Source organism: Salmo salar, chromosome 16, assembly GCF_965601325.2.
Source record: "Salmo salar chromosome 16, fSalSal1, whole genome shotgun sequence".
Lineage (NCBI taxonomy): Eukaryota > Metazoa > Chordata > Actinopteri > Salmoniformes > Salmonidae > Salmo > Salmo salar.
The window spans coordinates 17928308-17956302 of record NC_138306.1 but is presented as its reverse complement, the minus strand read 5'-3'; the positions used below and the strand labels follow the sequence as shown (position 1 = coordinate 17956302).

The 27995-nt window shown below is 43.0% G+C and overlaps 1 protein-coding gene across 3 annotated transcripts in view; it reads left to right on the top strand.

Annotated features, from left to right (window-relative positions):
* Positions 1–27995, top strand: part of LOC106573291 (ankyrin repeat- and BTB/POZ domain-containing protein 3-B) — a 139638-nt gene that overhangs the window by 95258 nt on the left and 16385 nt on the right. For all 3 annotated transcript variants that reach the window (XM_014148219.3, XM_014148218.3, XM_014148220.2), the window contains exons 3-5: positions 16725–16929; positions 22174–22326; positions 22650–22815. In XM_014148219.3, coding sequence (XP_014003694.2) covers positions 16725–16929; positions 22174–22326; positions 22650–22815 — 524 coding nt within the window. The remainder of the gene's footprint in view (positions 1–16724; positions 16930–22173; positions 22327–22649; positions 22816–27995) is intronic.

The following is a 27995-nucleotide window of genomic DNA, read 5'->3' as shown; positions in this document are numbered from 1 at the left end:
GAAGAAGCCGGATGTGGAGGTCCTGGGCTGGCGTGGTTACACGTGGTCTGCGGTTGTGAGGCTGTTTGGACTTACTGCCAATTCTCTAAAAAACGCTCAAGTGGACATTCCTGCAGTCAGCATAACAATTGCACACTCCCTCAAAACGTGAGACATCTGTGGCATTGTGTTGTGTGACAAAACTGCACATTTTAGAGTGGCCTTTTATTGTCCCTAGCACAAGGTGCACCTGTGTAATGAACATGCTGTTTAATCAGTTTCTTGATATGCCACACCTGTCAGGTGGATGGATTATCTTGGCAAAGGAGAAATGCTCACTACAGGGATGTAAACAAACTTGTGAACAAAATTTGAGAAAGATAAGCTTTTTGTGCGTATGTACATTTTCTGAGATCTTTTATTTCAAGCTCATGAAACACGGGATCAACATTTGACATTTTACGTTTCTATATTATTTTAGTGCCTTCGGAAAGTATTCAGACTTTGTTACGTTACAGTCTTATTCTAAAATGTATAAAAAAAAATAATAATAATCCCTTGTCAATCTACACACAATACCCCATAATGACAAATCAAAAACAGGTTTTTAAAAATGTTGGATTATTATTTAAAAAAATTATATCACATTTACATAAGTATACAGACCCTTTATTTAGTACTTTGTTGAAGCACCTTTGGCAGCAATTACAGTCTCAAGTCTTCTTGGGTATCACGCTACAAGCTTGGCACACCTGTATTTGGGGAGTTCCTCCCATTCTTCTCTGCAGATCCTCTCAAGGTCTGTCAGGTCGGTTGGGAAGCGTTGCTGCAGAGCTATTTTCAGGTCTCTCCAGAGATGTTCGATCAGGTTCAAGTTTGGGCTCTGGCTGGGTCACTCAAGGACATTCAGTGACTTGTCCTGAAGCCACTCCTGCGTTGTCTTGGCTGTGTGCTTAGGGTTGTTGTCCTGTTGGAAGGTGAACCTTTGCCCCAGTCTGAGGTCCTGAGCACTCTGGAGCGGTTTTTCATCAAGGATCTCTCTCTACTTTGCTCCATTCACCTTTGCCTCGATCCTGACAAGTCTCCCAGTCCCTACCGTAGGGATGGTGCCAGGTTTCCTCCAGACGTGATGCTTGGCATTCAGACCAAAGAGTTAAATCTTGGTTTCATCAGACCAGAGAATCTTGTTTCTCATGGTCTGAGAGTCTTTAGGTGCCTTTTGGCAAACTCCAAGTGGGCCGTCATATGCCTTTTACTGGGGAGTGGCTTCCGTCTGGCCACTCTACCGTAAAGGCCTGATTGGTGGAGTGCTGCAGAGATGGTTGTCCTTCTGGAAGGTTCTCCCATCTTCACAGAGGAACTCTGGAGCTCTGTCAGAGTGACCATCGGGTTCTTGGTCACCCCCCTGACCAAGGCCCTTCTCCCCCGATTGCTCAGTTTGGCCGGGCGGCCAGCTCTAGGAAGAGTCTTGGTGGTTCTGAACTTCTTCCATTTAAGAATGATGGAGGCCACTGTGTTCTTGGGAACCTTCAATGCTGCAGAAATGTTTTGGTATCCTTCCCCAGATCATTGCCTCGACACAATCCTGTCTCTGAGCTCTATGGACATGCACTGTCAACTTTGGGACCTTGTATAGACAGGTGTGTGCCTTTCCAAATCATGTCCAATCAGTTGAATTTACCACAGGTGGACTCCAATCAAGTTGTAGAAACATCTAAAAAATGATCAATGGAAACAGGATGCACCTGAGCTCAATTTCGAGTGCCATAGCAAAGGGTCTGAATACTTATGTAAATAAGGTATTTCTGTTTTATTTATTTAATCCATTTTAGAATAAGGCTGTAACAAAATGTAGAAAAGGTCAAGGGGTCTGAATACTTTCCGAAGGCACTGTATATGTTTTTGTGAAAACCTTTTCCACTTGAGAATAGTGAGCTCTTGTATAATGATCTTAGGCCCATACACAGTACTGTATCTCTTCCCCTGTCATTTCAAAATACTGTAGTCATTCTGCCATTTTTGGTGGTGAATGAGTGGGCCCTTAATAATTTGAAGAGACACACCGTTCAGTCTGAGAGTGTGGTTGAATGCTTGTCCTCAGCGAATTTCAGCTGACTTAACCGAGAAACGATCTGTGATGTCCAGAAGTGCGGCAGCCTCTAGTCTAGTCAGTGTAGATATATAGAGCCATGTCATTTCGAAGAACACATGCAGAAAGGCTCTAATGCAGTCTCTTTCAGACGTTCGGTCGACGTTTTGCCAACGTTGTTATTGCATATGACACAATGAGAGACCCAAAGCACCCTGTGTGTCCAGCGTCAACACATCATCAAAATGAACACTGATCCAATTCTCTTCTGGATCAGAATGGAGTCCCAGTCCCCAGCGTACAGAGCGCTAAGCCACATCAGCAGTGCTCTGTACATGGTGTATTGATGGGTTCACTCCCGGGCTCATTCAGCTCTGTTGACACTACAAATACAGTGATGCATCTGCGGCGGCAAAGGATGCATCTCGAGCTTGTTTCCAAAGATAATATTAGCGCAGGATGTTTATCTTGTAAATAGACCGGATGACTGTAAAGCATACAGTATTTGCAAAGTTCAATCTGCCAAATGAATCATGGAGAAAAGCAGAAATGTCAGCAGACTAGCTATCAGACTGTCAGAGAGCGAGAGAGGGAGGAAAAGGGAGAGGAGAGAAGAAAGACAGATGATAACATCTCAGATTAGTTTAAATGTAGCTAAGCTGCAGCATAGCCAATTTGCATATCCCAGGTACAGTGTTTTTCCAATGGTATTTAATGTCCATTTAAGAGGTATGGATTCTCCTCTTTCTTAGTACTGTCTTATTTCTTTTGTGTTAAATCCACATTAGTGTATTTGAAATGGCAGTCTGTCAAAGTGCCCTCAAAACGGGCCTTCGTCTCTGACATGATTCAACAATAACACAGAGAATCATCTGTCAATCATTGATAAAATGAGGTAAAGTTAGGTAAATCCTCCTCTGACGAGAAATTGATCATGTAATTCTGTACATTAAACAGCAATGGCCTCCTATTCTTGGAAATGTCAATAGCGGACAGCTGAGGATATCCTACACTCAGCACACAAGCTATTTTCATATGGAAATGTATAGATACAACTACTAGGTGAAAAGTACCTCAGGAAAAAAATTCAAAATTATGACCTCAGTGATTGCTCTTTCCACCACCAAAAAAGAGAGTCATGAAGCCAAAGGCCGCATGGATGTAGTAGTACTGGATCCCAGCTAGCTGTCTGCACTGGCACTCCCAGTACTATTACAACCAGCTCCTGTCTGCACTGGCACTACCAGTACTATCACAACCAGCTAGCTGTCTGCACTGGCACTCCCAGTACTATCACAACCAGCTAGCTGTCTGCACTGGCACTCCCAGTACTATCACAACCAGCTCCTGTCTGCACTGGCACTCCCAGTACTATCACAACCAGCTAGCTGTCTGCACTGGCACTCCAAGTACTATTACAACCAGCTCCTGTCTGCACTGGCACTCCCAGTACTATCACAACCAGCTCCTGTCTGCACTGGCACTCCCAGTACTATTACAACCAGCTCCTGTCTGCACTGGCACTCCCAGTACTATCACAACCAGCTAGCTGTCTGCACTAGCACTCCCAGTACTATCACAACCAGCTCCTGTCTGCACTGGCACTCCCAGTACTATCACAACCAGCTCCTGTCTGCACTGGCACTCCCAGTACTATTACAACCAGCTCCTGTCTGCACTGGCACTCCCAGTACTATTACAACCAGCTCCTGTCTGCACTGGCACTCCCAGTACTATCACAACCAGCTAGCTGTCTGCACTGGCACTCCCAGTACTATTACAACCAGCTCCTGTCTGCACTGGCACTCCCAGTACTATCACAACCAGCTCCTGTCTGCACTGGCACTCCCAGTACTATCACAACCAGCTCCTGTCTGCACTGGCACTCCCAGTACTATTACAACCAGCTCCTGTCTGCACTGGCACTCCCAGTTCTTCTCACAACTGGAGACCTCAGAGTGTGACTGCTGCCGCTACCTGGCATCACGCCAGGTAGCGGCAGCAGGCTGGAAAACATTAAGTCATGAAAATATTTGTTTTTTTTAGACATTGACAGATTTAATAGTGTAGGATAGTCAGTTAGGTAGAAAGGGGCTCTTACTGTGTGAGTAATGAACTGTAGCAAAGGCCTGAGAGAGTGGGCTCAGTGGGGTTGAGGTGGGCTTCTGTGGGGGTGAGACCTCCACGTGAAGAAGGTACTTGTGTCCCTGTCCCCTCCATGGTACATACCGGTCGATTCTCTCAAATTGATTATTTTGGATAGCAGAGCACAGCTAGTCTTAGGGTTGTTGCCACTAGGGCAGTCAAATTCCATGTGACCATTTAGTCACGGTAATTAGGCTTCTCCAAGCTCTGATGCTTTTGATGGTCATTAGTAGTCTACCAAACCTGCCTGGTACTCAGCACTCTATTGGCCTTCTAATCACTCTCACATCAATGCAAATGTGATCGCAAATCTAATAAAGAATTAATGAGAGCCCATGAGCTCTTGTTGTGCAACATTTCTATAGGCTATGCAATTGCGTGAAAAAAAAGAGTGATGGCTTCCATTAAAAAGAGGAGGATCCCATCAGCTTTCTATAGGCTAGGCCTACTTTCCTAATACTAAGCACATTGCTTCTCTTTACAACAGGAGCATAGCCTATCTGGCTGGCATGAAAATAAACCACGGGAACAGCGTTTAAGTGCATAGATGACATGTTTTTTTTTCGAGACAGGTGCATGATAATGGACCATTCTAAATCAAAACAAATTTCACACATATATTATTTACTATATGTAAGGACAATATTAAATCAATAGTCTGAGGGCTGAAAATATTAGCCTATCACTTGTGAACGATATACACTGCTCAAAAAAATAAAGGGAACACTTAAACAACACAATGTAACTCCAAGTCAATCACACTTCTGTGAAACCAAACTGTCCACTTAGGAAGCAACACTGATTGACAATACATTTCACATGCTGTTGTGCAAATGGAATAGACAACAGGTGGAAATTATAGGCAATTAGCAAGACACCCCCAATAAAGGAGTGGTTCTGCAGGTGGGGACCACAGACCACTTCTCAGTTCCTATGCTTCCTGGCTGATGTTTTGGTCACTTTTGAATGCTGGCGGTGCTTTCACTCTAGTGGTAGCATGAGACGGAGTCTACAACCCACACAAGTTGCTCAGGTAGTGCAGCTCATCCAGGATGGCACATCAATGCGAGCTGTGGCAAGAAGGTTTGCTGTGTCTGTCAGCGTAGTGTCCAGAGCATGGAGGCGCTACCAGGAGACAGGCCAGTACATCAGGAGACGTGGAGGAGGCCGTAGGAGGGCAACAACCCAGCAGCAGGACCGCTACCTCCGCCTTTGTGCAAGGAGGAGCAGGAGAAGCACTGCCAGAGCCCTGCAAAATGACCTCCAGCAGGCCACAAATGTGCATGTGTCTGCTCAAACGGTCAGAAACAGACTCCATGAGGGTGGTATGAGGGCCCGACGTCCACAGGTGGGGGTTGTGCTTACAGCCCAACACCGTGCAGGACGTTTGGCATTTGCCAGAGAACACCCAAGATTGGCAAATTCGCCACTGGCGCCCTGTGCTCTTCACAGATGAAAGCAGGTTCACACTGAGCACGTGACAGAGTCTGGAGACGCCGTGGAGAACGTTCTGCTGCCTGCAACATCCTCCAGCATGACCGGTTTGGCGGTGGGTCAGTCATGGTGTGGGGTGACATTTCTTTGGGGGGCCGCACAGCCCTCCATGTGCTCGCCAGAGGTAGCCTGACTGCCATTAGGTACCGAGATGAGATCCTCAGACCCCTTGTGAGACCATATGCTGGTGCGGTTGGCCCTGGGTTCCTCCTAATGTAAGACAATGCTAGACCTCATGTGGCTGGAATGTGTCAGCAGTTCCTGCAAGAGGAAGGCATTGATGCTATGGACTGGCCCGCCCGTTCCCCAGACCTGAATCCAATTGAGCACATCTGGGACATGTCTCGCTCCATCCACCAACGCCACGTTGCACCACAGACTGTCCAGGAGTTGGCGGATGCTTTAGTCTAGGTCTGGGAGGAGATCCCTCAGGAGACCATCCGCCACCTCATCAGGAGCATGCCCAGGCGTTGTAGGGAGGTCATACAGGCACGTGGAGGCCACACACACTACTGAGCCTCATTTTGACTTGTTTTAAGGACATTACATCAAAGTTGGATCAGCCTGTAGTGTGGTTTTCCACTTTAATTTTGAGTGTGACTCCAAATCCAGACCTCCATGGGTTGATAAATTGGATTTCCATTGATTATTTTTGTGTGATTTTGTTGTCAGCACATTCAACTATGTAAAGAAAAAAGTATTTAATAAGATTATTTCTTTCATTCAGATCTAGGATGTGTTGTTTAAGTGTTCCCTTTATTTTTTTGAGCAGTATATATATATATGAATAATGCCCAGCTTGTGTGCAGTAAGGCAAGAAACAGCGAATGCCTATATGCCTATATGTTTTGATAAGGTTTGTATCACAACTAAAGTGGCCAAATAACTTCTTAAAATTAAGCACATTAATCCGCTTTACAATGGGTGTAGAGCCTAACCGGGAAACATACGTAGTATGTCAGTTTCAAGTTTGGGAAACATAATTTTCACCATAAAATGCACCTTTATAATAAAAGCATTACATACATAATCGCATTTGCAATCACTTTTGAGAATGGTGTTTTCCCGCTAATTGATTGCATTTTGGAACATTCGCACTTATAGCCTAGTGTGTTTATTGCTGCGCTTATAATGTGAAGAAATAGCCTAATAGTTTATCACCATTTTAAGCTACACGTTTTGATTTGTTGTCAGCCTCATTGCTTAAAAAAAGTTTTGGGGATGCTAGTGGTTGTATTAATTTAGGATCGATCGCATCCCACAACTGTCCCAGACTATGTTTGGAATATTTATTTTTCGCACAGAATATAATAGGTCAACTTTTGTACTATGGGGGATAGTAGATTGACATAGGCTAGTGCTTTTGCTGTTCATTAAGCCTACTCATCTTGTTGGCTGATGAAAAGTACATGTGGACAGTTCTTCCAGTATCTTCCAAATGCACCTCCGAATTGGATAAGGATGCGCGCAGTTGCGTCCCAATGTGTCTGTCTTCACTCGTAGCCTGTGAGAAAGACCTGATCACATGATGGGAATTGGCTAATACAAATGTAACTATCTGAGAGAACCATGCGAGTGAGAGGGGCTTCGTTGCACACAGCCTGGAGAAGGGAATTATAATTAATATATTCAGCCCAAGGGCACAACGGCCACTATCCGCAAAAGTCCAGGATTTTTTTTAAGGGGCATTACGGCCACACAAAGGGGATGCTGCTGGGAAATTTTAGGTATTATCAAGTGCGTGCCAAATGTTGAATGAGAGACTGATTGTGTGCCTCCTGTGCAAAAAAAACAAAGCAGAGCTTATGCCTTTCAAATTATCATTAGAGTCGCATCATGCAGCCTTAGAATGTATTAAAAATCAAAACATATAGCCCAACGTTTGTATCACAACTAAAGTTCCATAAATAACTCCAAATGAAGCATATAGGAGGACCTGTTTCTTTGCTAACCGCTCAACACAGAATAGCTGCATGTGCGCACTCCCTTGGAAATCGTTTGGAGAAAATATCCTTTCTATTTTATTCAGCTCTGTTCAATTGTATTCTTCATACTATAAAATAATATAAAATAATACCACGGAATTCTAAGCAAATCTTGTCTGCTAAATGAACTAGTGTAGCCCACAGCCATATAGCATAGCCAGATCAGGACCTAACATAAGGACAACTCAGAGGATGCTATTCTGTTCTTCTGAAATAGACTACATTTTCTTCATATTATGTTTCTTTTGACCTGTTTAAAATAAATCATGGATTTATTGTGAAGGTGTAGGCTATATTACATGGATTTATTAGACTTTTTAAAATGTAGATGTTCCAAAGGTCTGCATCAGTGGCTTGTAGGCGCTCACCGGCTGGCAAAATGTTATTACACACACACAGGGTTCAATTCTTGGGCCGACTCTCTTCTCTGTATATATCAATGATGTCGCTCTTGCTGCTGGTGAGTCTCTGATCCACCTCTACGCAGACGACACCATTCTGTATACTTCTGGCCCTTCTTTGGACACTGTGTTAACAACCCTCCAGACGTGCTTCAATGCCATACAACTCTCCTTCCGTGGCCTATAACTGCTCTTAAATACAAGTAAAACTAAATGCATGCTATTCAACCGATCGCTGCCTGCACCTGCCCGCCCGTCCAGCATCACTACTCTGGACGGTTCTGACTTAGAATATGTGGACAACTACAAATACCTAGGTGTCTGGTTAGACTGTAAACTCTCCTTCCAGACTCACATGTAAACTTACCGATCCTCGACTTTGGCGATGTCATTTACAAAATAGCCTCCAACACCCTACTCAACAAATTGGATGCAGTCTATCACAGTGCATCTGTTTTGTCACCAAAGCCCCATACACTACCCACCACTGCGACCTGTACGCTCTCGTTGGCTGGCCCTCGCTTCATACTCGTCGCCAAACCCACTGGCTCCAGGTCATCTACAAGACCCTGCTAGGTAAAGCCCCGCCTTATCTCTGCTCGCTGGTCACCATAGCTGCACCCACCCGTAGCATGCGTTCCAGCAGGTATATCTCACTTGTCACCCCCAAAGCCAATTCCTCCTTTGGCCGCCTCTCCTTCCAGTTCTCTGCTGCCAATGACTGGAACGAACTACAAAAATCTCTGAAACTGGAAACACTTATCTCCCTCACTAGCTTTAAGCACCAGCTGTCAGAGCAGCTCACAGATCACTGCACCTGTACATAGCCCATCTATAAATAGCCCAAACAACTACCTCTTCCCCTACTGTATTTTTTTATTTTTTTATTTTGCTCCTTTGCACCCCATTATTTCTACTTTGCACACTCATCTACTGTCAAATTTACCATTCAAGTGTTTTAATTGCTATATTGTATTTACTTCGCCACCATGGCCTATTTATTGCCTTTACCTCCCTTATCTCACCTGATTTGCTCACATTGTATATAGACTTATTTTTCTACTGTATTATTGACTGTATGTTTGTTTTACTCCATGTGTAACTCTGTGTTGTTATATGTGTCGAACTGCTTTGCTTTACCTTGGCCAGGTTGCAGTTGTAAATGAGAACTTGTTCTCAACTTGCCTACCTGGTTAAATAAAGGTTAAATAAATAAAAAATAAACAAGTTGCCTGTCACATTCGTCGTAATGAGCAGACCAAGGCGCAGCGTGAGTTGAGTTCCACATACTTTATTTCACAGTGAAACTACAAAAACAATAACCATAACGTGAAAGCCGTAGTGCAACAAAACACTAACACAAACAATATCCCACAAACGCAGGTGGGAAAAAGGGCTACCTAAATATGATCCCCAATTAGAGCTAACGATTACCAGCTGCCTCTAATTGGGAACCATACAAACCACCAACATAGAATTCCAAATGCTAGAAACCCCCCTAGTCACGCTCTGACCTATACACCATAGAGAACCCAGAGGGCTCTCTATGGTTAGGGCGTGACATTGCCACCAAAACTGAGTTCCAACCAGGCATTTTACATTCAAAACATGTTGTATTCAATTGAGATGTCCTTATATTCAAAGGTAAATGTATTTTTATAATTTAGTATCTCCATGGCAATGGGTTTCAATTAACACTGGCTCTTATCAACCAAACATTCTAATTCCAACATTCTACCTAATTGTTTGGTTTGGTTGTGTAATGTCATCATGTTTTAATGTAGTTGTAATTTCATGCTGTCATATAAAAAAAATAATCATTGACCATAAAGTACAGTGACTAGATTGTATTGGGATGACATCAAATCCAAATGTTATTATATGTTTGCCACCCAGAACCATCATGGCAGTGGCGTTTACAATCAATATACTGTACTGCCCTAGCCCGGATTCCAGTCTGTTTCTGTTCTATTGCCAACACCTTATGGAATTCATCACAGGACATACAGATACGTCAATGTCAATCCCAGGCCTTTTTCTATAATTTTTCTTTGTCCTGATGTCACAGTTGATGGAAATCAGTATGTTGGTCCTCTCTTTCTTCCAAGCATTGATTTAGCAGAGCTCTGCCTAAGTGCAGGTTGTCCACAGTTCACACTGCTAATGGCCATTCACAGAGAGAGAGAAGAGAGAGAGAGAGAGAGAGAGAAGGGCAACCAGTGAAGAACAAACACCATTGTAAATACAACCCATATTTCTTTATTTTTCCTTTTGTACTTTAACTATTTGCACATCGTTACACCATTGTATTTGAAATGTCTTTATTATTTTGGAACTTTTGTGAGTGTAATGTTTACTGTTCATTTTTTATGATTTATTTCACTTTTGTTTATTATTTATTTCACTTGCTTTGGCAATGTTGACATCTGTTTCCCATTCCAATAAAGCCCCTTGAATCGAATTGAATTGAGAGAGCAAGTGTTATGTTGGGAGCTACGAATCATACCAGGACATTGGTCATCTTCTTGCAGTAGGGTGCTGAATGTGAATGTAAAGCCAAGACCTCAACAGTCAGCAGTGGACCTTACTACTACGCGTAGCTCCCTGAAGGAAATCGTTTTGGCAGCAGAGTGTCATTGCGCTGTAGGATTTTTCATCTGTGCACTTGAGCACGGAAGGTTGCTCTGACTGAGAATGTTCTGGCATTCTTCCTGTACTGTACATACACACATGCACAGATAAGCAGCAACATTCTCATCTTGATAATATCATTATGTTTGTCAGCTGTACTGTCAAGATAGCAATCACTCCTCTCTTTTCTTTTAATCTTATTTTGATCTCTAATAGGCAGAACCATCTTTTGGTTAAACACATGTAGGAATTTATGTCCTGGGTCCCTCTTTGCTTGCACTCAATGCACTGTGTGTGCTTCTATCCACTCTCCTGCAACAACATGTTGGTGTGTCTGTATCTGCATTCAGCTGCATGCACTAATCAAATAATAACAATCATTTGGTAGGTGCTTATATTTGCCTTGTTTCACACAAGTGTGTATTGTAAGCTTGTGTGAGATGGAAATGTGTTCATCTATAATCTATAGCGCTGTGGCATGGTGACTTTAGGTCTCTGAGGGATTCACAGACAGGCCCAGCACTAGGTCACTCTGTTCCCTTCTCAAAGCCTGCAGTATGACTCCTCAGCCCAAGAGCATTTAAGGAAGGACTGTAATCTGTGATGTAATGGTGCCCATGATGACTTGGATCATTTATGATGATGAGCTCTGATTTACTGTACTGCAATGTTTTCTTGATTCTGGCAAATCAAACCCACAGTTTCACCTGCTATGTTCCTGTGCTTCTGTCAGAGCCTTGGAGAGAAGCGTCCTGGACCTACACAGGCCACTCACAATTAAACACGATCATGGTTGATTGACAGCAAATCCTCCAAAATAGCTGTGATTTCCCCCGCGCAAATTTGTAGACTACACTACACATTCTCCAACTGCTAAGACAAGATCTGATTAGAAGTTGTAGACAAACTATAGCCAATGCCATTTCAAATTTGTATCTAGCTAGTACTGGTAAATGAATAGTTTAGTCATGGCTCCAGTGAGACGTTCTCAGCCGCTACCCCATTAAATAGTCATTACACATCATGCTTGAATGAGCGCTTGGCTGTTATGTGGGCACTGAATAGCTGGTAACTGACCCCTCAGATGCCAACACTCATAAATCCCCCTTGTAAATATAAGCAGTGCGATTGTACTCCTGAGAAGTTATCTTTTGATGAGAGCGCCTCAGCCTGTCGATAAAGTGGATGGTGCCCTGTAGAACACTTGAAAAAAGCATCTCTAGCCTGTCTTGTCTCCTACTTCGGTGCTCATTGTTGATGTAAAGAATGAGCTTGGTTGGATGAGACATTGATTACTAGCAGTGGCTTGAATCCCATGAATCGACTAATGGCATTGTAGACTAGCTCTTGAGGCTAACACAACGGACAGTCCAGTGTTCATGGTGAAATGGTAGCTCTAGCAGATACTCCAAGTTTCATTATTTCCATCTGTATCTGTATTTGTATTTATTATGGGTCCCCATTAGCTAACGCCAAGGCAATAGCTACACTTCCTGGGGTCCAAACACATTAAGGCACTTACATTACATATAAAACAAAAGATAAAACAGTACGTCATATAGCATTATTACACCACTACATATATATATACAATACAAAATGTATAATACCACCGTACAACAATATTGCTATGTACGTGTGTATAGAATGCGTACGCTAGTGCTTGTGTGCGTATATGTGTGTGTCTGCACTTTTGTGTGTGTCTTTTCACAGTCCTCGCTGTTCCATAAGGGGTATTTTTATCTTTTTTTTTTTTTATCTGATTCTACTGCTTGCATCAGTTATCTCACACAGAGTTCCATGTAGGCATGGCTCTATATAGTACTGTGTGCCTCCCATAGTCTGTTCTGGACTTGGGGATTGTGAAGAGACCTCTGGTGGCATGTTTTGTGGGGTATGCATGAGTGTCCGTAGTTTAAATAGACAGCTTGGTGCATTCAGCTTGTCAACACTTCTTACAAAAACAAGTAGTGATGAAGTCAATCTCTCCTCCACTTTCAGCCATCTGTAGCAGATGGGTGGTTGTTTTACTGCACTTCTAGAAGAAGCTCATTGTCTGTGAAGCCTATGGCACTGTGCTGTGCCAGACAGTATTGCTGTTGGGTTGTTGGGTTTAGTAATCTCACTCCTCAGCCCGACGGCTGCCTGCCTGCCTGCCTGCCCGCCACCCCACTCCAGGAAATGTCACATGCCAGCGTCAATAAGAGATGAGAATGTCTATTACCCCATCGCCCTGAGCTGCCCACCTCAGTCCCCGCTCCTTCCACTGCTCATGGGGGCACTATTAGCCTGGTTGCCATCTCTGTTCAGCTATTACATGCCACTCCTGTCATTTGTCAAGGAGTGGAATGTTAGTTAAAAAGACTGGTGCCGAGGCTAGGGCACTATTACACTGTATTCCCATTTGTACAATTAGTGTGTGTGTGTGTGTGTGTGTGTGTGTGTGCATTTGTGTGTGTGTGTACGTGTGTGTGTGTGTGTGTGTGTGTGTGTGTGTGTGTGTGTGTGTGTGTGTGTGTGTGTGTGTGTGTGTGTGTGTGTGTGTGTGTGTGAGCGTGTGTGTGTGTGCGTGTGTGCATTTGTGTGTGTGTGTGCAGGCTTTCATGCATGCATGTGCAATGTCATCATACTGTTCCATACAATGCTGCACTGTTTCCCTTATCAGTCGAGCACTGACATCTTTCAGGTCTGCTGGCAGGGAGATAGACTGTTGATTCCCAACATCCAATTCCCCCTTTTAGTGATGCCTCCACATCTCTCATTGTCACGGCAAAATGGAATCTTGGCAGTAGTCAAGCCGCACAATTATGATGCTAAACAAGCCGTTTGTCTCTTTGAATGACTGTCCCCATAGAAGCATCCCTTTATTGGTACAACTGCTAGTTGTTGTTTCCACTGAATGAGTTTGGTGAGAAATAGATCCTTCTGAAAGAGCACTCTTTAGTCTTTAATTGAATGCAATGTGTTGTGATTGTGGAACAGACCCTTATGTGTGAATGTGAAACCAATGGAACGTGCCATTACAGTATTACTTGGTTGACAAAGACTAGCACAATGTCATTCTATATCAGGAAAATATACAGTATGTTTGTCTCATGATTAATAATATTATATACATAAGATGTGTTTTTCGGTTATGTACAGTACCAGTCAAAAGATTGGACACACCTACTCATTCAAGGGTTTTTCTTAATTTTTGTATTATTTTCTACATTGTAGAATAACAGTGAAGACATCACAACTATGAAATAACACATATGGAATCATGTAGTAACCAAAAAAAAGTGTTCAACAAATCAAAATATATTTTATATTTGAGATTCTTCAAAGTAGCCACCATTTGCCTTGATAACAGTTTTGCACACTCTTGGCATTCTCTCAACAAGCTACACCTGGAATGCTTTTCCAAGGTCTTGAAGGAGTTCCCACATATGCTGAGCACTTCTTGGCTGCTTTTCCTTCACTCTGCGGTCCAACTCATCCCAAACCATCTCAGTTGGGTTGAGGTCGGGTGATTGTGGAGGCCAGGTCATCTGATGCAGCACTCCATCACTCTACTTCTTGGTCAAATAGTCCTCACACAGCCTGGAGGTGTGTTTTGGGTCATTGTCCTGTTGAAAAACAAATGATAGTCCCACTAAGCGGAAACCAGATGGGATGGCGTACCGCTGCAGAATGCTGTGGCAGCCATGCTGGTTAAGTGTTCCTTGAATTCTAAATAAATCACACACCATCACACCTTCTCTATGCTTGACGGTGGGAACCACACATGCGGAGATCATCCATTCACCTACTCTGCGTCTCACAAAGACACAACGGTTGGAACCAAAAATCAAATATTTGGACTCATCAGACCAAAGGACAGATTTCCACCGGTCTAATGTCCATTGCTCGTGTTTCTTGGCCCAAGAAAGTCTCTTCTTCTTCTTGGTGTCCTTTAGTAGTGATTTCTTTTCAGCAATTTGACCATGCAGGCCTGATTCACACAAGTCTCCTCTGAACAGTTGATGTTGAGATGTGTCTGTTACTTGAATTCTGTGAAGCATTTATTTGGGCTGCAATCTGAGGTGCAGTTAACTCTAATGAACTTATCCTCTACACCAGAGGTAACTCTGGGTCTTCCTTTCCTGTGGCGGTCCTCATGAGAGCCAATTTCATCATAGCGCTTGATGGTTTTTGTGACTCAGTTGGTAGAGCATGGTGTTTGCAAGGCCAGGGTTGTGGGTTCGATTCCCACGGGGGACCAGTACGGGGGAAAAAATGTATGAAATGTATGCATTCACTACTGTAAGTCGCTCTGGATAAGAGCGTCTGCTAAATGACTAAAATGTAAAATGTAAATGTATGACTGCACTCAAAGAAACTTTAAAAGTTCTTGAAATTTTCCGGATTGACTGACCTTCATGTAATGATGGACTGTCATTTTTCTTTGCTTATTTTAGCTGTTCTTGCCATAATATGGACTTGGTCTTTTACCAAATAGGGTTATCTTCCGTATACCACCCCTACCTTGTCACAACACAACTGATTGGCTCAAATGCATTAAGATGGAAGGAAATCCACAAATGAACTTTTAACAAGGCACACCTGTTAATTGAAATGCATTCCAGGTGACTACCTCATGAAGCTGGTTGAGAGAATGCCAAGAGTGTGCAAATCTGTCATCAGGGCAAAAGGTGGCTACTTTGAAGAATCTCAAATATAAAGTATATTTTGATTTGTTTAACACTTTTTTGGTTACTACATGATTCCATATGTGTTATTTCATAGTTTTGATGTCTTCACTATTATTCTACAATGTAGAAATACAAAATAAAGAAAACCCTTGAATGAATAAGTGTGTTCAAACTTTTGACTGGAACTGTATATATATATATATATATATATATATATATATATATATATATATATATATATATATATATATATATATATATATAGTAACAGAAGTGTACGGGGTGATAGGGCCCAGGTGTTTCAGAATGTTCTGCCATGATAGAGATGTAGAAGTATATAGCCTACAGTATGTTTCTAATGCAAAGTAATATATAAAATGTGTTTCTTCCCTATACAGTAGCAAAAGGGTGAGGACTAATACTTGTTGTGTCAATGAGTTAAATACTGCAGCCTTTGAAACCCACGTTCAGTTTTACTGATTCTCAGTGGGATTGTATCTGGGCCCAGCTGTCTCATTGTCTGGCTTCCACGTCTGCGTGGCATTAGAAGGCAATATGTCGTGTCCCTTCAGCCCAGTAAAAAGTTTGTGGGAAACAGTTTTTGGCAAAGAGTGTTTGCATACTAAGCGTCTGGAGAATATTCTAATTTTATGAGGAAATCTTTTTAAGCAGAGAGTTTGAGTGCCACTGTAGGCCCTTAAAGTACAGGAGGATTATGCAGAGCATGAGTAAATAGCAAGGAGAGTATTATGTATATAAATATTAATATTTCATAGAAACCATTCGTGGCTACGTTTTTACTCGACGAAAGCTCCTTTAGAGAAGATAGTTATGAACCCTGTCTGTCTGTCTGTCTGTCTGTCTGTCTGTCTGTCTGTCTGTCTGTCTGTCTGTCTGTCTGTCTGTCTGTCTGTCTGTCTGTCTGTCTGTCTGTCTGTCTGTCTGTTTTCAGGGTGTTTCTTCACCATGGGGTCTAGACATTCCCAGTATAATCTATCGCCCCTTACAGTGTGTTGCGTGTATGCGTGTATGCGTGTGTGTTTGTGTGTGTGTGTGTGTGTGTGTGTGTGTGTGTGTGTGTGTGTGTGTGTGTGTGTGTGTGTGTGTGTGTGTGTGTGTGTGTGCGTGTGTGTGTGTGTATGCGTGTGTGTGTGTGTGTGCGTGTGTGTGTGTGTGTGTGTGTGTGTGTGTGTGTGTGTGCGTGCGTGCGTACGTGTGTGTGCAGGTGGACATTCCTTCCATTTCTTGATGACCTTCTTTTTGTCCAGCTCCTGATATTAATATGGATGTGCGTACCCCCCCATCCTTTCATTGTGCACTGTAGGTGACCTGGTCTCCCGGGCCATGCACCACCTCCAGCCACTGCATGTGAAGAGCCACAGCAACGGGACGCCCATCCACCAGAAGAGCAGCTCAGTCCACTGGGAGCCTGAGGCGCTCTATACCCTCTGCTACTTCATGCACTGTCCCCAGATGGAGTGGGAGAACCCCAACATAGAACCCTCCAAGGTTACCCTGCAGACAGAGAGGTAACACGCACACACAGAAACAAACACAAACAAGCAGCAACACAGTGACGGACACACTCACACACCTCATGGAATATACAGTATTCAAAGTATTCACATTTTCTTACGTTACAGCCTTTCTCTAACATTGATTAAATAAATAAAAATAAATACCCCACAATGGCAAATTATGCAAATGGATAAACAACAGAAATACCTTATTTACATAAGTATTCAGACCCTTTGCTATGATACTCGAAATTGAGCTCAGGTGCATCCTGTTTCCATTGATCCTCCTTGAGATGTTTCAACAACTTGATTGAGTCCACCTGTGGTAAATTCAATTGATTGGACATGATTTGGAAATGCACACACCTGTCTATATAAGGTCCCACAGTTGACACTGCATGTCAGCAAAAACCAAGTCATGAGGTCGAAGGAAGTGTCCGTAGAGCTCACAGACAGGATTGTGTCGAGGGACAGATCTGGGGAAGGATACAAAAAAGATTCTGCAGCATTGAAGGTCCCCAAGGACACAGTGGTCTCCATCATTCCTAAATGGAAGAAGTTTGGAACCACCAAGACCCTTCTTAGTGCTGGCCAAACTGAGCAATCGGGGCAGAAGGAACTTTGTCAGGGCGATGATCAAGAACCTGATGGTCACTCTGACAGAGCTCGAGAGTTCCTCTGTGGAGATGGGAGAACCTTCCAGAAGGACAACCATCTCTACAGCACTCTACCAATCAGGCCTTTATGGTAGAGTGGCCAGACGGAAGCCACTGCTCAGTAAAAGGCACATGACTTGGAGTTTGCCAAAAGCCACCTAAAGACTCTCAGACAATGAGAAACAAGATTCTCTGGTCTAATGAAACCAAGATTAAACTCTTTGGCCTCTTTGGCTTTAAAACCTCGTGAAGCGCTCGTCCCGCATGCAGGATCAACATCCAGCGAAAAATCATATCGCCATATTCATAACCGAGCCATAGCAAAATGTAATAATTTTTTTTTCTCAAATATAGGAGTATTTTATATCGTTTTATAGATACACCTCTCCTAAATCGAACCACGTCGTCCGATTTCAAAAAGGCTTTACAGCAAAAGCAAAACATTAGATTACGTTAGAGGAGTATATCGTCAAAGTAGCCACATAGCCATTTTCCGACCAACCACTTGCATCACAAATAACCAAAAAACAGCTAAATGCAGCACTAACCTTTGACAATCTTCATCAGATGACACTCCTAGGACATCATGTTACACAATACATGCATTCTTTTGTTCGATAAAGTTCATATTTATATATAAAAACAGCATTTTACATCGGCGCGTGACGTTGAGAAACTATTTTCCCTGAAATGCATCCGGTGAATCAGCACTGCAATTTACTAAATTACTATTCGAAAACATTTTTAAAATGTAATATTGTCATTCAACGAATTATAGATTAACATCTCGTGAAAGCACCCGCATTGCCAGATTTAAAAATAACTTTACTGGGAAATCACACTTTGCAATAAAAGGGGATGCTATACTCAGAAAAATAGGCTAGCGATACAGGTCAGTGCCATCTTGGAACAATCGAATACCAAATCTACTCTTGTATACTATTGTAAATATTCCCTTACCTTTGATTATCTTCATCAGAAGGCACTTCCAGGAATCCCAGGTCCACAACAAATGTAGTTTTGGTCGAAAAAGTTAATCATTTATGTCCCAATAGCTTCTTCTTGTTAGCGCCTTCCGAAGGCTACTCAAAATGTACCGCAGTGCGTGTTCGTTCAAATATGTCAAGCGTTGTATAACATAAATCTTTAGGGCCTTTTTCAACCAGAGCTTCAATAATATTCAAGGGGGACGGTTGCATTGTCTTTCTAAACGTTTCAATAGGGTAGGGTAGCCAAGGGTGCCCGCGTCATAATGGTAATGGCCCTCCCCCTATGACCAAGTTCCACAGCCTCTCATTCGGTCAGTTTGTACCGTAGAAGACTCAAACCACTTTGTAAAGACTGGGGACATCTAGTGGAAGCCATAGGAAGTGCTCAATGAATCCTAACTCACGGTGTGTTTTATAGGCAAAGTGCTGAAGTTGAGTCCGCAAATCAGATTTCCACTTCCTGTTAGGATCTGTCTCGGGGTTTTGACTGCCATATGAGTTCTGTTATACTCACAGACACCATTCAAACAGTTTTAGAAACTTTAGGGTGTTTTCTATCCACATCTACTAGAGGTTAAACTCTTAGGCCTTCCCTCTGGCTCAGTTGGTAGAGCATGGTGTTTGCGACGCCAGCATGGTGTGTGCAACGCCAGGGTTGTGGGTTTGATTCCCAGGGGGGGCCAGTACAAAAAATTTAAATTAAAAATAAAAAAAATGCATGAAATGAAATGTATGCATTCACTACTGTAAGTCGCTCTGGATAAGAGCGTCTGCTAAATGACTAAAATGTAAATGAATGCTAAGCATCACGTCTAGAGGAAACATGGCACCATCCCTACGGTTAAGCATGGTGGTGGCAGCATCACGCTGTGGGGATGTTTTTCAGCGGTAGGGACTGGGAGACTAGTCAGGATCGAGACAAAGATGAACAGAGCAAAGTACAGAGCGATCCTCGATGAAAACCTGCTCCATAGCATTCAGGATCTCAGACTGGGGCGACGGTTCACCTTCCAACAGGACAACGACCCTAAGCACACATCCAAGACAACGCAGGAGTCGTTTCGGGACAATGTCCTTGAGTGGCCCAGCCAGAGCACGGACTTGAACCCGATTGAACATCTCTGGAGAGACCTGAAAATAGCTGTACATCAACGCTCCCCATCCAACCTGACAGAGCTTGAGAGGATCTGCAGAGAAGAATGGGAGAAACTTCCCAAATACAGGTGTGCTAAGCTTGTAGCATCATACCCAAGAAGACTCGAGGCAGTAATCACTGCCAAAGGTGCTTCAACCAAAGTACTAAGTAAAGGGTCTGAATATTTATGTAAATGTGGTATTTCCGTTTTTATTTTTAATAAATTAGAAAACATTTCTAAAATCCTGTTTTTGCTTTGTCATTATGAAGTATTGTGTGTAGATGAGGGGGGGGGGAAGGATTTAATCCATTTTAGAATAAGGCTGTAACGTAACAAAATGTGGAAAAAGTCAAGGGATCTGAATACTTTCCGATTGCACTGTACATGGGCTGTTATGTTAATGGTGTAGATAGACAGTTAGGATTCACATTCATCCATTCATCAGACGACTAAGACACAAATGTCATGGTAGTCCTTTCATTCTGTCGTGAACCAAAGCCGTTCTGAAGTACGCCACAGATACCTCCTGCGTTTAGCTTTCACAGTGAGCCTCAAGTCTCCCACACGTCCCTTAACCAGATGTTTTCCTATAGAGGAAAAATATTTAAATGGAGTCAATTGACAGCTTGTTAATGTACATTAAGCCCTAACAATCACATGCAGGGGAAATCAGCAGGAAATGATTATTGAAACACGTATGGCTTTACTAAATTGCTTTCACTGACATAGTCATTACATTTCAATACAAGTAATAGGCTGTATAGGGTCCATGTTTTAGAATGGTATTATGCGTTACCCAACATTTCCATGGTGTCGATTTTGAGATCCCTCCTATACCTTACAATTTGGTGTACTCTTAAAACTGCGAAACGGCTATCTATAGCTATCTATCTACACTGTTCATATTTACACTGGCTTGGAGTTTTATCTGGCCAGGTCACCTGGTGAGGAAACACTCCTATACATTATATAACCTCACAGGACCAGAATGTTCTGAGGATATGAGGAAACCTCTGTCAGGGGAAGGGGAAATGGGTGAATAAGCTGACAGTTGATGCAGAGCAGGTCTCCTCCGGGGCTCTACACTTTACAGCCTTGTAATGGAGAACTAACTACTAATGTGTCTTCCAGGTCTCCTTCCCCTGTCTGCTTCAGCTCTGAGCACCACAAAGAAAGGTTCCTAATGAACAGATTTGTAGGGCAGAATTGGGAAAGCTGCGTGATTCCAATCGTGTTTTAAAACCTCGCCTAGGTCGACACTTAATTGGAAATCTTCAAAGAGAATGGTCGGAAACACGTCTTAAAGCTAGCCCGTGAACTATGTCTGAGCTTTTCTGTTGGTTTTGTAGTGGAATATATTGGCCGATAAAGTGTACACTACTTCATGATGTGGTGTTGTGTCTTTTGAAACGCTGGTACAAATTGTGTCATAGTGCCTCAAGGTCACATGTTTCCCAGGACTTTGAAGGGAGTCATTTATATTTGCATATGTGCAGTGATGAAAATTTGAATAATTAAATAGCAGGATTCTCCCTCAGGCTAGAATACTACTGATGAATGACAGATTGATTAGAAGTGACAAATATATGACAGATGTACAGTGCCATTCGGAAAGTATTCAGACCCCTTCACTTTTTCCACATTTTGTTGCGTTACAGCCTTATTCTAAAATATTGTAAATAAATAAAAATCCTCAGCAATCTACACACAATACCCCATAATGACTAAGCGAAAATAGGTTTTTAGAATGTTTTGCTAATTTGTTAAAAATGAAAAACAGAAATACCTTATTTACATAAGTATTCAGACCCTTTGCTATGAGACTCAAAATTGAGCTCAGATGCTTCCTGTTTCCATTGATTATTGATTATTAAAATGTGATTATTAAAATGTCTAAAGTCCTGTTGTTGCTTTGTCATTATTGGGTATTGTATGTAGATTTATGAGGGGGAGAAAACAACAATTGAATCTATTTTAAATAAGGCTGTAAACCTACCAATATATGGAAAAAGTCAAGGGGTCTGAATACTTTCCCGAAGGCACTGTATATGTAGGAGTGAAGCTGGGGCTGGACATTCAAGGCATTGAGCTATCTTGTGTGAGATAATAAGCAGTGATCTAGAGTCACATCAGTATTATTCAATATTGACATTACATGTATATTCATATTAATAGTAATAATATCTATGACTGACAGGTGCATATACATATTAAAATGTTTCTCCATCCTCTAAGGAACAAATACAGTTAAATGGGAACCAGATGTTAGGGTCTCTAAATAAAGGAGTAGCATAACTTTGCTCCAAGACACTGATCTCAAGTCACTTTTAAATGACAATGGTTAGAATGTGTGTAAGCTGAGCTGATCCAAGATCTGTACCTAAACCAGGACAACTTTTACCTGTACCAGTCAGCCCATAGCTGATATTGATGACTCCTGTGTGTGTGTGTGTGTGCGTGCGTGCGTGTCTGCAGGCCTTTCCTAGTGCTTCCTCCCCTGATGGAGTGGATCAGGGTGTCGGTGGCTCACGCGGAGCACCGCCGCAGCTTCTCAGTGGACAGTGACGACATCCGGCAGGCCGCCAGGCTGCTACTGCCAGGGGTGGACTGTGAACCACGCCAGCTCAAGTACGGCATGGAAACACACACACATGGCACGCAGGCTTGATACACCAACACTCAACAATATGAACTCAAACAGACACATGCACACACACTACCACGGATGGACCCATGTCACTCTCACGCACACACATGCACACACACACACACATACACACACACGCACTCAAACACACACACTCGAACACACACACACACACACCTCTCATTCAGTTGTTATTTGTCCTCACATTGACACAAATCATTTAACACACAAATCATTTCTGTCCAGAATCAGTGTCGCACTAAATTCAGCTCATTGATTTCCTTTGCTGTGATTTCCCTACCAGGACGGATGACTGTTTCTGTGCTTCCCGCAAGCTGGATGCAGCCTCCACGGAGGCTAAGTTCCTCCAGGACCTGGGCTTCCGTATGCTCAACTGTGGCCGGACCGACCTGGTGAAACAGGCTGTCAATCTGCTGGGGCCTGACGGCATCAACAGCATGAGCGAACAGGTTAGTTAGACACACACATACAAACACACACACACATGCAGACACACACACACACACATTCACAGGCACACACGCATACATACACATGCACAAATGCATGCATGCACGCGCGCCAGCACACACATGCGCCTGCACACACACACACTGCCTGGGGAACAGAACATAGAGCAGACATAACGCAAAATCAAGCAGACACCTTGCAGGCAGGCAAACACTGGCAAAGATGCTTACACACACAAACGCATGCACCCCTTCAGCCTCATGTACACATGGATGGATGCCCACGCCCACAACCACCCACACATGTTCTCAACTCAATTTGACCTGCCACTTTTTTTCTGCTCTGTGGTAAACGTGTGAAACTCAGTATTGCCCACTCTCTCCTACACACATCAGTCCATTGGGACAACACACACACACAGCTATGTCTTGCTATACTTGTGAGGACTTTAACTCTAAATGTAACCCTAATCCTGCCCCACTCATTGTTGTATTTTTGCTGCTGGTGTTTTCTCTAAGATTTGGAAAGTGGCACATGTCCTCCCCCTGAATAAAGGCCGGAGATCCTTCTGATTTACATAATTATTGCTCAAAGTTATCTTGCTTAGCCAAGGTACTAGAATCCCTGACCAACTCCCAGCTAAGAAATGTTTTACCTTCTCACTCTATTCTAAATATGCGCTAGTCTGGTTTTAAATGATGTGTTGAATTGGCTAGATCATAAAACATTGTGCTGCCCTATTTATAGACCTTTCCAAGGCATTCGACACCGTTGACGATTCCCTACTCATTCAAAAACTGTTTGAAATGGGCCGGGACAAGGAATCATGCAAATGGTTTAAGAGCTATCTAAGAGACAGGACACAAAGTGTGCTTTCTGATGGGGTCAATTCTAATTTCCTCAATATTACAAAAAGTGTACCACAGGGGTCGGTATTGGGACCTGTTCTCTTTACTATTTATATAAATAAGATTGGTCTATGTATTAAATCCTGTAATATTCATCTTTATGCAGACGGTACGTTTATGTATGCCATTGTTCCAACTGTAGACCAGGCATTGTTAGAGCTGCAATCTGATTTTGTTGCATTACAGAAATCCCTACTTAATGCGGGCAAAACGAAATATTGTTCTCTAATTCATGGCACTCTCAGTGAGTGTGTTCCCGCCTAAAAATATCTCAGTGTCTGGATTGATAAAGATTTTACATTTAAAAAACATGCTGATGAGCGAGTTAAAAAGCTAAGATATAAAGTGGGCTTCTGTTTTAAAAATAGATCTTGCCTCACCATGAACAACAGGAATAAGTTTTAATACATATCACTGCATCCTGTATCAGAAGGTGAGCTGGACCTCGCTAAAGTCCTGTAGAACACTTCATTACTCGATTCTTGTTTACAAAGCTCTGCTCTACAAGCTTTCAACATACACTATATATAGAAAAGTATGTGGACACCCCTTCAAATTAGTGGATTTGGCTATTTTAGCCACAGCTGTTACTGACAGGTGTATAAAATTGAGCACACAGCCTTTCAATCTCCATAGACAAACATTGGCAGTAGAATGGCTTTACTGAAGACCTCAGTGACTTTCAACGTGGCACCGTCATAGGATGCCAACTTTCCAACAAGTCAGTTTGTAAACTTTCTGTCCTGCTAGAGCAGCCCTGGTCAACTGTAAGTGCTGTTATTGTGAAGGGGAAATGTCTAGGAGCAACAACGGCTCAGCCGCGAAGTGGTAGGCCACACAAGCTTACAGAACGGGACTGCCGAGTGCTGAAGCGCGTAGAGAGCAAAAATCGTCTGTCCTCGGTTGCAACACTCACTATCGAGTTCCAAACTGCCTCTGGAAGCAATGTCAGCACAAGAACTGTTTGTCGGGAGCTTCATGAAATGGGTTTCCATGGCTGAGCACACGCACACAAGCCTAAGATTACCATACACAATGCGAAGTGTTGGCTGGAGTGGTGTAAAGCTCGCCGCCATTGGATTCTGGAGCAGTGGAAACGTGTTCTTTGGAGTGATGAATCACGCTTCACCATCTGGCAGTCCAACGGACGAATCTGGGTTTGGGGGATGCCAGGAGAACGCTACCTGCCCGACTGCATAGTGCCAATTGTAAAGTTTGGTGGAGGAGGAATAATGGTCTTGGGCTGTTTTTCATGGTTCAGGTGAGGCCCCTTAGTTCCAGTGAAGGGAATTGATTTATTTTGATTTATTTTTTGTAACCCCTTTTTGCTCTCCAATTGTGTGATATCCAATTGGTAGTTACAGTCTTATCAAATCGCTGCAACTCCCGTACGGACTCAGGAGAGGCGAAGGTCAAGAGCCATGCATCCTCCGAAACATGACCCTGCCAAGCCACACTTCTTGACACACTGCTCGCTTAACCCGGAAGCCAGCCGCACCAACGTGTCGGAGGAAACACCATCCAACTTGTGACCATGTCAGCGTGCATGTGCCCGGCCCGCCACAGGAGTCGCTAGAGTGCGATGGGACAAGAACATCCCTGCTGGCCAAACCCTCCCCTAACCCGGACGACGTTAGGCCAATTGTGTGCCGCCCCATGGGTCTCCCCGTCATGGCCGGCTGTGACACAGCACAGTGACCTCTAGCACTGTGATGCAGTGCCTTAGACTACTGCGCCACTCGGAAGGCCCGTGAAGGGAAATCTTAACGCTACAGCAAAGAATTAGATTTTAGACAGATCTGTGCTTCCAACTTTGTGGCAACAGTCTGGGGAAGGCCCTTTCTTGTTTCAGCATGACAATGCCCCCATGCACAAAGTGAGGTCCAAACAGAAATGGTTTGTCGAGATCAGTGAGGAAGAACTAGACTGGCCTGCACAGAGCCTTGACCTCAACCCCATGAAATAACTTTGGGATGAATTGGAACGCCAGCTGCGAGCCAGGCCTAAGCGCCCAACATCAGTGCCGATCTCACTAATGCTCTTGTCGCTGAATGGAAGCAAGTCCCCGCAGCAATGTTCCCAACATCTAGTGGAAAGCCTTCACGGAAGAGTGGAGGCTGTTATAGCAGCAAAGGGGGGACCAACTCCATATTAATGCCCATGATTTTGGAATGAGATGTTCGACGAGAAGGTGTCCACATACTTTTGCTTATGTAGTGTCGCTGTTGAAATATAAAAATATGTTTGCAGGGTAGGTTAACTCTTGAGATCCCACTTGTCTCCACAAAGTTTGTCAATCCACCTTTAGTTTTAAGGCACCACAGTTATGGAATACTTTACAAAACAAATTACACCGGGATTCCCTGTGCCGATAGGGTAGTTTAAAACTCTGTTGTTACATTTAATTGAAGTATGCAATTGTTTCAATTGACTATTATTACTTGTTGTAATAACCTGATGTAATGTATTTACAGTTGAAGTCGGAAGTTTACATACACTTAGGTTGGAGTCATTAAAACTCGATTTTCAACCACTCCACAAATGTCTTGTTAACAAACTATAGTTTTGGCAAGTCGGTTAGGACATCTACTTTGTGCATGACACCATACGTTTTTCCAACAATTGTTTACAGACAAATTATTTCACTTATAATTCACTGTATCACAATTCCAGGGGGTCAGAAGTTTACATACACTAAGTTGACTGTGCCCTTACAGCTTGGAAAATTCCAGAAAATTATGTCATGGCTTTAGAAGTTTCTGATAGGCTAATTGACATCATTTGAGTCAATTGGAGGTGTACCTGTGGATGTATTTCAAGGCCTACCTTCAAACTCAGTGCCTCTTTGCTTGACATCATGGGAAAATCAAAAGAAATCAGCCAAGACCTCAGAAAAAAAATTGTAGACCTCCACAAGTCTGGTTCATCCTTGGGAGCAATTTCCAAACACCTGAAGGTACCACGTTCATCTGTACAAACATTAGTACGCAAGTATAAACACCATTGGACCACGCAGCCATCATACTGCTCAGGAAGGAGACGTGTTCTGTCTCCTAGAGATGAACGTACGTGCAAATCAATCCCAGAACAACAGCAAAAGACCTTGTGAAGATGCTGGAGGGAACAGGTACAAAAGTATCTATATCCAGGGGATGCTTGCAAGCCGAAGAACACCATCCCAACCGTGAAGCACGGGGGTGGCAGCATCATGTTGTGGGGGTGCTTTCAAAATAGATGGCATAATGAGGACACAACTGGGCAGAACAGAACTGTGGGCAGAACTGAAAAAGTGTGTGCGAGCAAGCAGGCCTACAAACCTGACTCAGTTACACCATCTCTGTCAGGAGGAATGGGCCAAAATTCACCCAACGTATTGTGGGAAGCTTGTGGAAGGCTACCCGAAATGTTTGACCCAAGTTAAACAATTTAAAGGCAATGCTACCAAATACTAATTGAGTGTATGTAAACTTCTGACACACTGGGAATGTGATGAAAGAAATAAAAGCTTAAATAATGTAACGGTCGTCGTACGTAATGGACCAAGGCGCAGCAGGTTGAGTGCTCTTCTTAACTTTATTTGAACACGTAACAAACAAAACGATCGAACGAACAGTGTTGCAGGCTAACACAGCAGTGCAACAACACAACTTCCCACAAAGGGACAGGTGAAACAGGGCTACCTAAGTATGACTCTCAATCAGCAACAACGATGTACAGCTGTTCCTGATTGAGAGCCATACCAGACCATCACAAAGAAATACACAACATAGAAAACCATAGAAATACAAAACAAGAACATTACCCAAAACCCCCGGAACACATAAATCAAACATCCCTCTTACATAAATACATATACCATTAAACCCTGAACCACATAAAATGAATACCTCCTGCCACGTCCTGACCAAACTACAATAAACAATAACCCCTTATACTGGTCAGGACGTGACAAATAAATCATTCTCTCTACTATTATTCTGACATTTCACATTCCTAAAATAAAGTGATGATCCTAACTGACCTAAGACAGGGAATTTTTACTAGGATTAAGTGTCAGGAATTGTGAAAAACTAAGTTTAAATGTATTTGGCTGAGGTGTATGTCAACTTCCGACTTCAACTGTATATCTGTCTATAGTTTTTTTTCTTTTTGTTGTTGTGTTGATGTAATTTTTGTCCTCAGGGCACCATTGCAAATGAGACAACTAATTCCAACCCCAACCAGAATTCTAACCCTAACCAGAATTCTACCTCTAACCCTAAACACAACTC